Source organism: Neoarthrinium moseri (assembly GCF_022829205.1).
Source record: "Neoarthrinium moseri strain CBS 164.80 chromosome Unknown scaffold108_Wmoseri_CBS_16480, whole genome shotgun sequence".
NCBI lineage: Eukaryota > Fungi > Ascomycota > Sordariomycetes > Amphisphaeriales > Apiosporaceae > Neoarthrinium > Neoarthrinium moseri.
Window position 1 is genome coordinate 1 of NW_026055222.1, and position 14209 is coordinate 14209.

A 14209-nucleotide genomic window follows, 5' to 3' on the forward strand; every position below is an offset into this window, starting at 1 on the left:
GGGGGAAGTTTGTCGGTACCTCGAAGCGAAGCGATGCAGCATCTTCTGTCTGGTTGCCTTTGGCTGTTCTCTGCGAATCTGTGACAATTAGGCTTTCAAAGGATAACAATCCAGGCGTCGTACCACTACTAGTGCTCACGACTGGATCGGAGATAGTAGACGCGAGAGAATAATCAGAGTGCATAGGGGATGATCTGATCGAAGGCGAGGTGTTGAGCGGCACGCCGTTAAACATCCAGTCAAGTTGGGTTTGGTTGAACTCCACGTCTGGGTTATATCTCGGACAAGTGAGGCTCCAGACAACATTTCCAGAAATACTGTAGAGCATAGCTTGGAGGTATTTCCGTAGGTCGGAAGATATCGATGTGTTGACCTTGATTTCCTCCATGGTCTGGAGATATCTCGAGACGTAGTCCTTGATGAGCTGGCGACAGATCTGCATTGCCTCGTGCACTTGAACCTGCTGTTCTTGCATGATAACCCAGATGGCATTAATGACATGATCCTTTCCACGTAACTGTGCCGCATCTCTCTCTTTGGGCCAGGACCACAAGTCATTCTGTAGACCCACAGCGGTCCATGCAGGCGCCATTAAGCTACGACAGAGGTCCAGTTCGTGGTCGGGAATGCGCAAACCCAACCCAAACGTGACAACTCCGTACCAAAACCTGTCGCTTCATTAGGCCATCTCTGAGAAGGAGGCAATCTCGCTACTTACATTTCACCCACATCCATAATGCGATAGGGGAAATACTCGGTCAAAGTATTGAACCGAGTCTCATGTTGTCGACTGGATCCAACTTGAATGAATTGGGCCCATGACTTCATGGTGATTTTAGCGCATTCAGGATCAATTGACAGCATTTCTTCAAAGAGTTGGGATTGGATTTGTCGCTTTCCTTTCCGCCGGGCTTCTTGAGTTGCGGTGTCAACGGATCCCATGCGTGCAGCTTCAAGGAATGCGTCCTGCATCTCGTCGTTCTCAATCTCGCCCTACGTGTGGAACACACCATTTATTATATGCTCGAATCACTCAGATTCCCTGGCACTTTGGTATTTGCTTACCTCCTCAAACTCTACACTGTCCGTAATGTCTGCCTCCAGTGTCAGAGCTGACGGCTGATTGTGGCTGCGGATTACAGGGATGCTCTTACCATCATGAAGAAACGCAAACTCGTTTGCATAAGATATCACTTCCAATCTATCCGGGAGACATTCGGGAACGGTCAAGGACATGAAGCTGAAGGTGGGCCCGAGAGTTCCACGATACTGGCGGCAAGGACCGACATACTTGTTCCAGTCCTGATGGGCTCGGATAGCGCCTCTGTCCTCCTGGTGGGTGAAATTGCTCTGGCGTACCTCAATTCCATCACAAAGGCCCTCGGTCTCATACTTGGTCGGGTCAACAACGGTCGAGTAGAGGAATGTCATAGTTCTGAGGAGTTACGTGGTACTGTAGAAACAGGTAGATAAGAAAGGCAAAGAAGTGAGCGAATAGATGATCTACCAATTTCGGAAATGCGGAGAGAAGTCCTATATTCCAAGTGGTCATGACTCTTTGTTGAAATGTCTGCCAAGGTTTGGTGTAGATTTCTTCTTATGCCTCTCCTCGTAGGTCCGGAATTCCTTGGTAAGCTGTTACAATTTATGGCTCTAGGTCCTCGGGGGAGAATCCGTGACGAAAATTGCCGTAAAACAGGTGGTGCCATGTCACAAGCGAGTTCAAGTTCCCGATTAGCGATATGGAGTCTAGGGATAGATGCATCTAAGTTGTCTTACCGTCACATCACTTGCCGATCTCAACCAGGATGTGCTTCGAAACTTATTTCCCTTGGCTGTCCTCGATTACCGAAACTGCCGTCGAATGAACCAATCCCCATTGCTCAAACTGGAGCTCCAAAGCTGAACTCTAATTCGAGCCGAACCGGCCCATGGAATAGTAGTATCGCCCAGCCGGTCTAACTATGCACGTCCAAAGACTACGTACAGACCATACAATCGAATAAAACACCTCATCTGTTCTCTCGGCACCACCACACAGCACAGGGATGAATTTCCGGGCCACATTGCTCTCTATGTGATGCATGACTCTCCATACATCTTCGATATGACTTCGTTCACGTTGTACCATCATCTTGGGCCCACGGTTGCGGCTGTAGTGTGTCAAAGTGCCCCTTTCCCGGAGTGAGTGTAGGCTAAATAAAATACTGGCAGGTGGTCATCTTTATAATAGGGCATGTTGTGTACAACGTATTGCTGCATCCCCTTAGGAAGTTTCCCGGCCCTCTACTGGCAAGAGTCACCCGTGTTTATTATTCTTACTATCGAAGTGCGGGTCAACTGGAGCTAAAGACCAGAGAACTTCATGACACTTACGGAAGCATAGTACGGATCGCTCCGAATGAGCGTAGGTACTTCTTCAGAATTAGGCGGAAACCGAAACTGATGCGCTCTTTCATAGTCAGCTTCACCGGAGGAACTTCTTGGGATGACATTTATGGTCTCAAATCCAAACGACGCCCTTGGGACCGACTCCAAAAGGAACCTTTCTTTTACATGGGAGCCATAGCTCCTAACGGAGAGAAAAATCTCGGAGCGAGCTCCGACGGCGACCACGTTCGGATTCGTGGTGTCCTGGCACATGCATTCTCTGAGAAGGCCCTATATTCTCAAGAAGACGTGCTCAGACATCATGCAGATCGTATGGTGCATCGCATAAGTAGCTTATCTGGGTCACCTACCGATGCCGTACGCTGGTTACACCATTGCACCTACGATGTCATATCTGACCTTGCACTCGGTATCAGCGCTGACACGCTGGAGTGCAATGATTGGAGTCCACAAGCACACCTAATGTTCGAGGGTATCAAGGAAGGAGTCACAGTAATCGAAGTTCTGCGTTTCATGCCCTTCAGGAATCAAATGATGCGTCTGCTAATGTCAATCTTTGGTCAAGCACGTCGCAAGGCCTTTGATGCAGCTGTGGAGAAGGCTACGTTACGGATGGCCAAAAACAACTGGGAGAGGCCTGACTTCATGTCTTACATCATGAAAGCAAACGAAACCAGTAGGGAGCTTACGGTTTCTGAGATTACCGCCAACGTTGCCCTACTTCTGGACGTTGGATCAGAGACCACAGCATCCTTGCTTGCAGGCAGTCTGTTCTATTTGACCAAACATCCAGCTATCTTGACCAAATTGACGAGTCTCGTGCGGGAAGAGTTTGAAGAGGAGTCCCTCATCGACTCCAAGAGCCTCAGCAGACTACCATATCTAACTGCAGTGTTACGAGAGACCCTGCGCGTATATCCACCTGTAGCAGGAGCCACACCTCGTGTTACCCCTCCACAGGGGTTTCCAAGTAGGTGGGATGGGTTACAAACCGTGGAGATGTGTGGCTGATTTGATATGCAGTTGACGGCAGGTTTGTACCTGGCAATGTGAGCGTTGCCATCAACCATTACGCCACATACCGTGATGTTAACAACTTCAAAAATCCTGACAAGTTCGACCCGGAGCGATGGCTAGAGAAAGGCTATCTTAAAAATCACCAGCATGAAATTTTCCAGCCGTTCTCTCACGGTGCCCGAAATTGCCTGGGCCGCAAGTAAGTTCCAGCTCTGCCCATCGATGTATCACCAGTACATCTGACTTGAATGATCAGCCTTGCATGGGCAGAGATGCGTCTCTTCATTGGACTGTTACTATGGAATTTTGATTTGGAATTGACCACTGCGTCGAAAAACTGGAATGTTCAACGTTCGTGGTTCATTTGGGACAAGCCAGATTTGATGATACGGTTTCACGAGCGCGCTAGATAAAGTTCGCATGACTTGAATCCTAGGAAACTGATGTATAGAAATTACTCATTCGAGTGGGATATTCAAACTGTAATGAGGCTCATCGCATGCATCATTGCCAGGAAAAGATTTCATGTTACGACATGGGGTAGCCCAATTCAGTGACCGTCTGGCTGACTGGCCAGAACTCAATTGCCAAGACAAGTTCCCCGTTTGGCTTTAGATATCACTTGCCAGCCTTGGTTGCAGAAAAAAAAAGACTTTATATAATTGGTATACTTGGGCAAGCCTAGGGTCGCAAGAAACTCAATTGTGGCATCATAGTGGCGCTAAAGGATGTCGGTAGATTTAACGTAGATTAACAACGCAAACAACTTCGCCACCCGAGTATCAAATCCATTGGGAGATTTTAATTACTTAAACTTTGTTGCCCAAACTTTAAGTATTGGCTGGTAGTGTGCACCACGCACACAGGGATATAGAACTTGGGTTCGAACTTTGTTTCGATTTTGAGCTGTCCTTACCATCGAGTTAGCGTGTCGGTTTGCGCCTTTCCAGTTTCACACACACTGCCCAATAGAATCAAAGCCGCTCCACGCTTACCACGAATGTTTGTGGATAGATCTCATAAGATCCATCCTGCCAAGAGATGATTTTGCTGCCGATAGGTACCCAGAGAAAGCCATCAAGGCTACAACCTTATATGGTACGTTATTACCCTTGGCACCGTCAGGAACAAACGACTAGGAGATTCCTGAATCGGCCTACCCCGCTGTATAGGAAGACTCAATATATAGGTACCCAGTGTTGATCGAGTCCACCATAAGGCCAGCCGACAGGGACGATTGTCGAATAACACGGGCTAGAAGCTGGAACGGGATAATGCGAAATATGCATTTATCAAAATCCAAACCCCAGATTGAAAGCCTTTGGCATGACCAGTTTAACTCCACATAACGAACCAAATGTCCACTAGCCGCTCTTGAACCACTATCACTCGGCATCGTGACACAAGGCAAATACACAATCTTTCGTGCCCGTGCAATCTTCAGCGATTTTCAACCAAGCGACATGATGACGCCGTGGACTGCGTTGATCATACTCATCGTGTTCGTTGGTCTTTCCAAGGTCATTTATCGGTTATGGCTTCATCCTCTTTCCAAGTTTCCCGGCCCCAAGATTGCAGCGGTCACTCATCTCTATGAGGTTGCTTGGGACTACTTTGGCAAAGGGGCATATCTCTACGAGATTGATCGAATGCATGCAAAGTACGGTGAGCTGCCCCTTCCAGCTTCAGCTATGCACACACACACACACATATATATATATATATATACAGTGAACGATAATCTGTTAGGGTAGAAGTAACTGTTCATCACAGGACCCATTGTCCGGGTAAATCCGGAGGAGCTTTCCATCAAAGATTCCGAATATTATGACAAACTATACGTTGGTGGAGCCATTCGACGAACGAACGCGCACGCGAGTTTTGGAGATGGCATGGACTTCAATGGTAAGATGCACCTTTACCGGCCCCCGAATTTGAGAGCTTAACAAAGATAATCTAGGCTCCCACGGGATGACAGTTGATCATGACCATCATAGGCTGCGTCGGAAGCCCATGGAGCCATTTTTCTCGAAGACAGGGGTTACACGGCTAGAGCCTCGCCTTCAAGAACTTGTTGTGATCTTAGTCCAGCGCCTGAATGAACTCAAGGGTACGGGTCAAGTTGTCCGACTTGATCATGTATTTACAGCTATGGCGGGTGATGCTGTCCAAACAATTTGCGTTACACGCCCTGCAATCTCGTTCCTCCGTCATCCGGATTTCAATCCTGATTGGTGATTCAATCCAACTTCCATAGCATTATCAACAGCTAAGCTGACAGATCGAAGGTTCAACCTGTTTCATACCCTAATTCGCTCCATGCCCCTTTTCATGAACTTTGTTTCTATCATAAAGTGGGTATATCTTGATATGATACGTCTTGGAGATATATAGTGGCTGACAATCTCTTGTAGAGTCGTGAGATTGATTCCTAAATCTTTGTTGGTCCGGCTTGACCCGCGCAGCCAGATGTTTCGTGATTGGCGTATTGTCAGTCTCCCGCACTCGCTATTAGCGAGAGTTTAAGCTGATACACAAGATTACTAGATGTCGGTTGAGCACATCATCGATGCTAAGAGGCGAAAGGAAAACGGGGGCGTATTGGTTGACCCTGAAGACAAAATGAAGTGCGAGACTCTCTTTGACCATTTAGTGCACAGCGATCTGCCCGAGTCCGAGCTTTCAACTGAGCGGTTGGCCTCAGAGGCGCAGGTCATCATGGGAGCAGGTACTGTTACGACAGCACGCACTATGGATTTTCTTGCGGTGCACATTTTGTTAAACCGCGTCGTCCATGAGCGACTACTGGATGAACTCAGGGAACCCATGAGAGATTTCCCAGAACGGATACCTAGCGTTGCCGAGTTAGAGCAACTTCCCTGGCTCCAAGCCTGCATCAAGGAGGCTTTGCGTCTCAGCCCTGGTTTGACTCATCGCTTACCGCGTGTCTCGCCTAATGTAGATTTGGTATACAAGGATTGGATCATACCAGCTGGGGTAAGTACGACCACTGACTTGACTGATTCTGTTGATAACAAGTCAGTAAAGACGCCGGTAGGCATGTCTGCGTGGTTCATGCATATGGATTCTGAAGTCTTCAAAGACCCTCAGCAGTATCGCCCAGAACGATGGCTTGGGGATGTGACACCGCAGATGCGCCGAAACTATGTACCATTCACCAAAGGCTCGCGGCGATGTCTAGGAGTTGAGTGAGTCCTGTTCCCTAGTGCCCTTATCCTTAGCGCACAGTACCAACCTATCACTCCAGTTTGGCGTACGCCGAAATCAGCCTTGTATTCGCAGCTCTGTTCAGTCCTCGAGCGCCACAATTGAAGTTGTACGAGACCGACTCATCCGACGCTGATCCTGCATGTGCTTTTCTCCTCCCATTACCTCGGTTAGACAGCAAGGGCATCAGAGTTACAATAGAGGACCAGGCAGCCACATAGTACGTATTTATCATAGGGCGGCCTTTGACGGCACGCAGAACATCTCATCATTCACGAGCAAACTCATCTAGACTGCCGTTGACTATGTAGAGTATCATGATATCCATTAAGTTTTATTCTACAGCGTGCAATAATCTCCTGTCAGGTTGTCAACTGCTTGTGTATAAGCTTAGTCCTTGTTGCCAATTAGTCCAGGGTGTGATAATTGCTTGGTAAATGGGGAAGGGCAGCCTTGTCTTGCTGACGCTCGCGTTGGGAGTTGCAGAGGGAGCCCGAAGGTCAGCGACCCCGAAAACTCCCTATGCCAAATATGCCCTTGGTGCAAGCGATGTGGAGGTATTCGTTCCAGAATTGGACAAGGGTGCAAGCTGGGAGGAAATATGCACTCTCGCATAGACTCTATCGGCATATTCAGATCTTGGCGGTAAGATGCAAACCATTCCTATTCTAGGTACGGTAGTTGTTGCCAAAGCATAAGTGGTAGATCACAAGCTGCAACGTTTGTAACACTGTGATCTGCAGGGATATCAATCTTCATCACCTGCGGCTGCCAGGCTCCTGGTCCGGATGCTACGGAACGCGTCCCAGTCAGGTAGCTGCTAAGGTGCCGTGGTCTGCAGGGATGTAATTCACAATGAACTTAATTCCAAAATCAATTGAAGACCTGTACTAAGTTACCAAGGGTAGTAGATAACCGTGGAAATCTGGCTATATACCAGCCTGCCACCTATATGTCTGCAAAGTTTGCCATGGCCTGATGTGTTGCGTTGCCGAGTAAAGTTAATTGATAGTTGGGAAAGCGTCGGCTTATTGGACTAGGGTAATTGATGGAAAGCCTTCTGAGTTCTGTGTGCTGTGTGTACAAACACAAGACGCGTCTATTGCAGGGACAGTACAGCGTTTATCGAGAGTGCCATGGAATAATGTTGGGCCAATTGTACCAGCACACGGGTCACCGAATCTGTATCTAGGGCGGAATGGAATCAATGTGTCAGTCAAACCTAAGATAACGATACGCAAAATCGCAGCTGATCATACGATGTAGAGGAGGGATAAGCGAGTTTCGTAACCTTTGTGCATGGCATTCGGGGAGAAGTGCACATCTGTAACGTGGTATTTGGTTGAAATCGTAAACTCTGATCATCTACCAATTCCTTCAACTTACCTACTTGTCGACCACCACTGTATCTGACATATCAATTGGGAACTAAGAAAGAACAGGAAGACAAATCCTCTGAAGGAACAGCAGTTTGATGCTTCAGCAATGGCCTCGACTCCCCTATGCCAACGCCATAATGTTCAGACAACATTCCACTACATGGACTTGACTGACCCAAGCTTTTCAGACCCTGTCTCGTTTCCATCCGAAAAAGAAGAACGGTGAGCTTTAATGTTTTCTTGATCATATACGATCTGTCTCAGAGGCGTCGACCACTCAAGATCTATTCGCTGGATTCCAATTGTTAATACTCTTCTTTTAGAAAGAATATTGCAAACCTACCTGGCAACAGGAAGCCGGCTGTATCGCTTCCCTTCGTTGTAGAAGACATCAGCCACGATTTGGATAAATACACACTTGACAGTCATGGGTTCCAAATATTTCGCCACGAAAGCAAATTGTCGCAAGCGGACTTTGCCAATGACGAACTAGTAAAAGCTATCTACTATCCTGAGTCTATCGAGCTTCTTAAAAAGGTGTAAGCCGCCATATCATGGGAATATCCTTTGGCATCACAGAATCTGGCTGATGACTGCAACAGGACAGGCACTTCTTACGTCTATGTCTATGAGCACAACTCGCGCGGACCGGTCAAACCTGATCAAGACAAGAATATCCCAATGCAAAATCCTTGTCACTTTGTCCACTGCGACCAGTCGTACCATGGAGCAGAAGTCATCGCGCTGGATCGACTTCCAGACAAAGTCTTTGCAGAGAAGGTCATCCGTGGGCATTTTGCGATAATGAACGTTCGTGCAACTTAATAATTTTCAGCCTCTCTACTCACGCTTTTCTCGTCACTGATCTTTATATCTGTTAGGTCTGGCGACCCGTCAAAACGATTTACAAAGACCCTTTTGCGTGTGCCAACCCCCATTCCGTGGTTGACGCAACAGACCTGGCTCCAATGCCCATTCAGGCAGACGACCTACTAGAGGAGGGATGGGCTGTAGGACCGAACCAAAATCATCGTTGGTATTTCAAATACGCGCAACAGCCTGATGAGGTGTTGTTGTTCAAGAATTTCGACTCTGAAGGGCCGGTTCGACGGACTGTTCATTCATCCTTTATTGATCCTCAGCACATCGATGACGCGGAGAGAGAAAGTATGGAATTAAGGTGCATTGTAGTTTTTGGCTAGAAGCCCCCAGGCAATCTGCTGGGCCCCCCCGGGGCTTGAGCCAGCATTGGGTTGGGATGAGTCAGTCTAGCTTTCACTGCAATCAATCAGATCTCTTTCGCCTTCATTTAGAAGCTTGTTCATGCATGTGAGTGTAGATCGGAACTGAGGTATCTAAATTCAACCTTCCCATTGCGCTGTGGCAGTGACTGCCTCGTAAACTGTCTGGGGTTAGGCAACATTGCCGACGCGTGTTGCTTGTAACCAGCCATAGCTCGCACTATGTGGGACTCTCACTATATCTGCTGGTGTAGAGTTTGATTATAAATAGGGCTAAAAGCCGTATGTCCATCGAACCCGGATCAATTCTCCATCAAATTCAAATTATCAACAGTCAAATATGGCCCCATTCTTTGACGTTCCTCCTGGAACTATTCCTGTTCCATCCTCGGAGTTGGACACGCGCACCGACGAGAAACTTGCCAATTCATTGAGAACTTTCGTTGAGCCCACAGGCGACGAGAAAAACCTCTGGGCCTATTGGCACACGGGCTTTGCTACGATGCCGCCTTGGACTCAGCGCAATGTTCTACAATGGGCCCGACTGCTCGGTCCTTCTTGGACCATCCGGGTTCTAGACGGAGTTGAGGGCTCGCCAAATCATGCAAACCGTTTCATACCGTCCAATTTCTTGCCAGTTGCCATGAGAGAGAATCGTATGGTTGGCCCATACGCTCCAACGCACTCGGCCGACTTCGTGAGACTTCCGCTGCTGTTTCTATATGGTGGCTGCTGGCTTGATGTCGGATCCATTCTGATACGCTCTCTCGACGATGTGTGGAGCATCTTGATGAATCCCGAAGAGCCGTTTGAGTTTGCAGCTTTCACGTACGAAACACGCCCAGCAGAAACTTCTATCATCAATACATGGATGATGAGCCGAAAACGTTGCGATTTGATCTATCGATGGCACGAAACGTTTCTGCATGTCTGGGGTGGCGCCACCCACTGCGCAGACCTCCACAAACATCCTCTGCTGAGACACTTGAAGCCATATGGTTCCCCTACTGATAAGCTGATAATGAACGAAAATCATGGGATAATCGCCAAAATGAACAGCATTATGGACTATGGAGCGCAAGTACATTGTTTAGAGAGGCTTCGTGACTTGGTGGACACGAAGGACGGGTGGAATGGGCGAGAATGGATCGATCAGAAGGCCTACCTTCTTCCAGCCCTCCAGGAAATGTGGTACTACCAGCAGCGAACGGAGTTCATGGCTACAGGCAGTTTGCTCTTCTCACAACGCAATACGACGCCCCAGAACCGCAACGTGCCGAGGCGGAACATTTCGTCAAGGACATGCTCGCCAATACGCTGTTGATGAAATTCTGCCATGGTCTGAAAGATTCCATGGCTTCGAGCTTGGCGGATATCTGGGACAACCCTGAAAATGATGGCTCGGATTGCGCCCCAGGAACGTATGCAGAATATCTAAGATGGGGCACCACCAATTGCCGCCAGACGAGGAGACTGACCCCAGTGAGACTGACACCAGCGACAGGTAAGCTGCATCACGCAGGCATGTTTGAGCCATTTTCCGATAAGTAGAGGCGGTCATAACCAAGACCCTTGTGTACCATTTTGAGTTTCGCTGCTACATTAGCTGCTTAGTCGAGTCAAATTAGCAATATCAATTTGTATCGTCACGTCAGCAATTTTATAGATTCTCCTAGACCCACCCGATATAATCTACTGCCCAAGGATTGATTAACTATCAGTTCCGTTTTTAGCCCAATCGAAGGCAGGCAAACTGCGCGAGCCCCACCTAAACCCCCTATACAGCCCCATCACCCACTTGCGAAACGAAAGTCTGGTCTGTGCACTGGTATTTGTCCCATCCGAGAACGAACTCCATATATCTCATCTTGGCATTGTATTCGTGATGATACTTTTGGTAAACGTATTGGCGATAGTTTCGGCAGTGGTGTTGGTAGAGGTGCAGGGGGGTCCACGGTGGCCTGATCGAAAGTGGCCAAGATGCCGGCAGTTCCTTTCCATACCATGGTAGTCTTGGCATTCTGACTTGCGACTTCATTGTTCCCTTCGGGCTTGTTAAGGTCTATAACCCTGTATCGATTTAACTTTGCTGAAGCATCGTATACTCGTTGAGTACTCGACTGCACCTGTGGAGTACTTTGTGCATAATCGACTTGCATATCGGCAAGTCAAGAACTATTCCCCATCCCTCATGATTCGATTGCTGTACTGTTTCCATGAGTGCTTTGTAGCATGTACCGTAACCCGGATCCCGCAAGCTGTGGGTCCTGTCAATGCCAGGCAATGAAATCTTACAAGGAGGCAGCTGATCCCGAGCCTATAGGATGGCCTGGAACGCACAATAGCCTTTGCTACTTGTTCGGCTCCGCATAGCGGCAACGCCCTTGCTTTTGATCATCATTATTCCCGCATTGCTCGATATCACCCATATACAATAATTGAAGTTCTGAGCTATACTACGTCATACCATAGTTGAGCTCCTTAATCGCAAAGAGTGGATGTATTTTCCCGGCCCCGGGGAGGGGGGGAAGAAAGAACGAAAAGCTTCTCGATGTGCTACCGAGTTTTGAGTGACTCATTGCTAAATCCTTCCTTGGAGACCGTGTGCGATACTTCGACGCGGATCATAATAAGATGCAGTTGCTGTCGAGCATGTTAGAAACTGCCGCGCTTGTGGCTTGCGCGTCTATCATAATCTCGTTGATATGGAATCTCCTCCGCCGCCTGCATTACTATCAGAAGGTCTACACTTTACCCCTTGCACAAGATTATGGGCTCTTTACGAGATTCTGCTCTTCTAAGGCGCGTAGTCAGTTCATCGCCAATTTCAAGACCTTGATGCGGAAAGGTTTCGATAAGGTAAGACGATTCCCCAAGAGAGGCGATGGCCTTATTGAACCAGAATCATGTCAGAACAAGTATGGGTTTCGTGTAGATACAGACCTAGGAGAAGTGATCATCCTCGCACCGCACTATGCCCAAGAGCTCCGGGAGGACAACGGTCTCTCTGCTGGAATTTACACAAATACGGTTGGTTGTAATACATTTCGAGAGTTCTTCTGGGCTGTACTTTCACTAACGTCCGGTCTCTGGCCCTAAGGAGCTTATGGGCTTTATCCCAGGAATGGAGGCTTTTGCTTTCGCAGGCACCCATAGACAGCTCATGCACGATGTTATTACGAAGCGACTCAATCGTGCCCTGCGTGGGTCCCCGTTGACTTTATGTAAGGAATATGTTGTTCTGATGGAAGTTCGGAGTGTAGCGCAGCTTGTTGGTGCTCTATCAACCGAGACAAGCACCTGTTTAAAATCTCATTGGGGTGACTCGAAAGGTTGTACGAACCCATTCCAATTTCGGGGAGATTTGCCATTGCTGATGCATGTTTCCAGACTGGCATTGTGTGGCACTGTATGATACAATGTTGCGTACAGTCGCCCGCGTTTCAGTGCGTGCTTTCTTGGGTGAAGAGTTTTCTCAAAACAAGCGATGGGTTGAAATAAACTCGCAATATACCGTCATAGGTCTAGGCGCAGTTATGGCTTTGCGATGGTGGCCGCGCTATCTGCTACCAGTGATCCATCATTTTCATCCTAAGGTCCGGGCAACTCGAGAGCTCTTGACAGAGGCCCGCAATATCATAGCCTCAGTGCGGTCGAAGCGAAATCAGGAAGAGGATCGAGATGTCCGTGACTCTTTGGATTGGTTCGAAGAGTTGGCCAAATATCGAGGTGAGCACTATGATGCAGCTGTTGCTCAGCTTACATTCGCTGTCGCGGCGATGCATAGTACCACAGACGATCTCTGTCAAGTATTGATCGACCTGAGCGACAAGGCTCAGGTTGTAGATGACTTAAGAACGGAAATTGCCACCATTATCGCGCGCGATGGATGGAAGTATGAGATCTTTAGCGAGCTAAAACTCATGGACAGCGTGATGAAGGAGTCTCAGCGGCTGAAGCCCATCAATAGGGGTAGGTTTTTCTTTCTTGCAACATTCATGCTAATATCATCGGTATCGATAGAGTGACTAACCCAAAGCTGCAGTATTCAATAAGCGCGCTGTATTGAAAGACATCAGCCTCAGCAATGGCATCACATTGCCCCAAGGCTCATTTGTAGCCATCTCTTCCAATAGCATGAGAGACCCAAACATATACCCCAGCCCAGATGACTTCAATGCTTACCGTTTTATCGAGCGGGCTAAGAAAAAATCCGACGTAGCCCGTCTCTGTGGCTTCTCTTCTGTCAGCATCGACCATACTGGGTTCGGTTTTGGAAAGCACGCATGCCCTGGCCGCACCTATGTCACACAGGAACTCAAGATCCTCCTTAGCTATATCATTCTGAAATACGATTGGAAGCTACCAAATAACTACGAGCCAAAACAGATGAATAATGGCTTCGATAGTTTGACGGATTTGACAGCCTCAGTTCTGGTGAGACGCAGGAATGCAGGAGACATTCTGCCGAACTGAAATCTCAGAAGCAATATGCCAATTCGCAGATCTTCCCTAGGAACAGTAAAATTTATAGTTTCACTAAATAAAATGATTACGACACAGCGATGTGCAGATTAGCAGGAATTCACCACAGTGTTTAAGCGCGCTGCTCTGTATTTCCACATTTGAATAGAGTAGATGCAAAAAGATCAAGACCAGAACCAATGGTTACAAGAACCGGTATTGAAATTCATAGTTAGTAGACGCTGGAGGATGTTGCATAATGTGGTGGTAATCGCTGCAGCATGAAGCTACTTACGCAGCCTATGTCGAACATACGACTCGCAACGTACAGGCTAGACACTTTGCTCGTCTTAAAGATCAGGCCACGGAAACTGGGTTTGAAATGTTATTTTTCACATCGTAACTCAACCAGAATATCTGAAGATGCCTAAGAACGAAATGTATTCACGCCAAGGGTTTTGATCTACCGAGCGAGGAAGCAAATAAGAA

General features: G+C 47.8%; 6 protein-coding genes across 6 annotated transcripts; 5 read left to right on the forward strand and 1 right to left on the reverse strand.

Moving 5' to 3' along the window:
- Positions 1 to 1431, reverse strand: JN550_013232 (uncharacterized protein; the record flags this gene model as incomplete). Its single annotated transcript, XM_049311797.1, has 4 exons — positions 20 to 70; positions 140 to 668; positions 719 to 993; positions 1066 to 1431. Coding segments are annotated over 4 exons (1221 nt in total), but the record flags the coding sequence as incomplete, so codon positions are not given.
- A 676-nt stretch (positions 1432 to 2107) lies between these two features.
- Positions 2108 to 3821, forward strand: JN550_013233 (uncharacterized protein; the record flags this gene model as incomplete). Its single annotated transcript, XM_049311798.1, has 5 exons — positions 2108 to 2184; positions 2271 to 2407; positions 2462 to 3361; positions 3415 to 3607; positions 3665 to 3821. 5 exons carry the CDS (start codon positions 2108 to 2110, stop codon positions 3819 to 3821), a joined length of 1464 nt encoding a protein of 487 aa, XP_049164771.1.
- A 1053-nt stretch (positions 3822 to 4874) lies between these two features.
- Positions 4875 to 6857, forward strand: JN550_013234 (uncharacterized protein; the record flags this gene model as incomplete). Its single annotated transcript, XM_049311799.1, has 8 exons — positions 4875 to 5073; positions 5182 to 5313; positions 5369 to 5642; positions 5697 to 5762; positions 5823 to 5898; positions 5956 to 6405; positions 6457 to 6617; positions 6677 to 6857. The coding sequence occupies 8 exons, from the start codon at positions 4875 to 4877 to the stop codon at positions 6855 to 6857; spliced, it is 1539 nt and encodes a 512-aa protein (XP_049164772.1).
- Positions 6858 to 8121: 1264 nt separating this feature from the next.
- On the forward strand, positions 8122 to 9217 carry JN550_013235 (uncharacterized protein; the record flags this gene model as incomplete). The annotated part of the gene is made up of 4 exons (XM_049311800.1): positions 8122 to 8237; positions 8339 to 8554; positions 8618 to 8825; positions 8897 to 9217. The coding sequence occupies 4 exons, from the start codon at positions 8122 to 8124 to the stop codon at positions 9215 to 9217; spliced, it is 861 nt and encodes a 286-aa protein (XP_049164773.1).
- Positions 9218 to 9596: 379 nt separating this feature from the next.
- On the forward strand, positions 9597 to 10580 carry JN550_013236 (uncharacterized protein; the record flags this gene model as incomplete). Its single annotated transcript, XM_049311801.1, has 1 exon — positions 9597 to 10580. The coding sequence occupies one exon, from the start codon at positions 9597 to 9599 to the stop codon at positions 10578 to 10580; it is 984 nt and encodes a 327-aa protein (XP_049164774.1).
- A 1310-nt stretch (positions 10581 to 11890) lies between these two features.
- JN550_013237 (uncharacterized protein) lies at positions 11891 to 13732 on the forward strand (the record flags this gene model as incomplete). Its single annotated transcript, XM_049311802.1, has 5 exons — positions 11891 to 12115; positions 12170 to 12286; positions 12357 to 12480; positions 12647 to 13228; positions 13302 to 13732. The coding sequence occupies 5 exons, from the start codon at positions 11891 to 11893 to the stop codon at positions 13730 to 13732; spliced, it is 1479 nt and encodes a 492-aa protein (XP_049164775.1).
- Between the last annotated feature and the right edge of the window lie 477 nt (positions 13733 to 14209).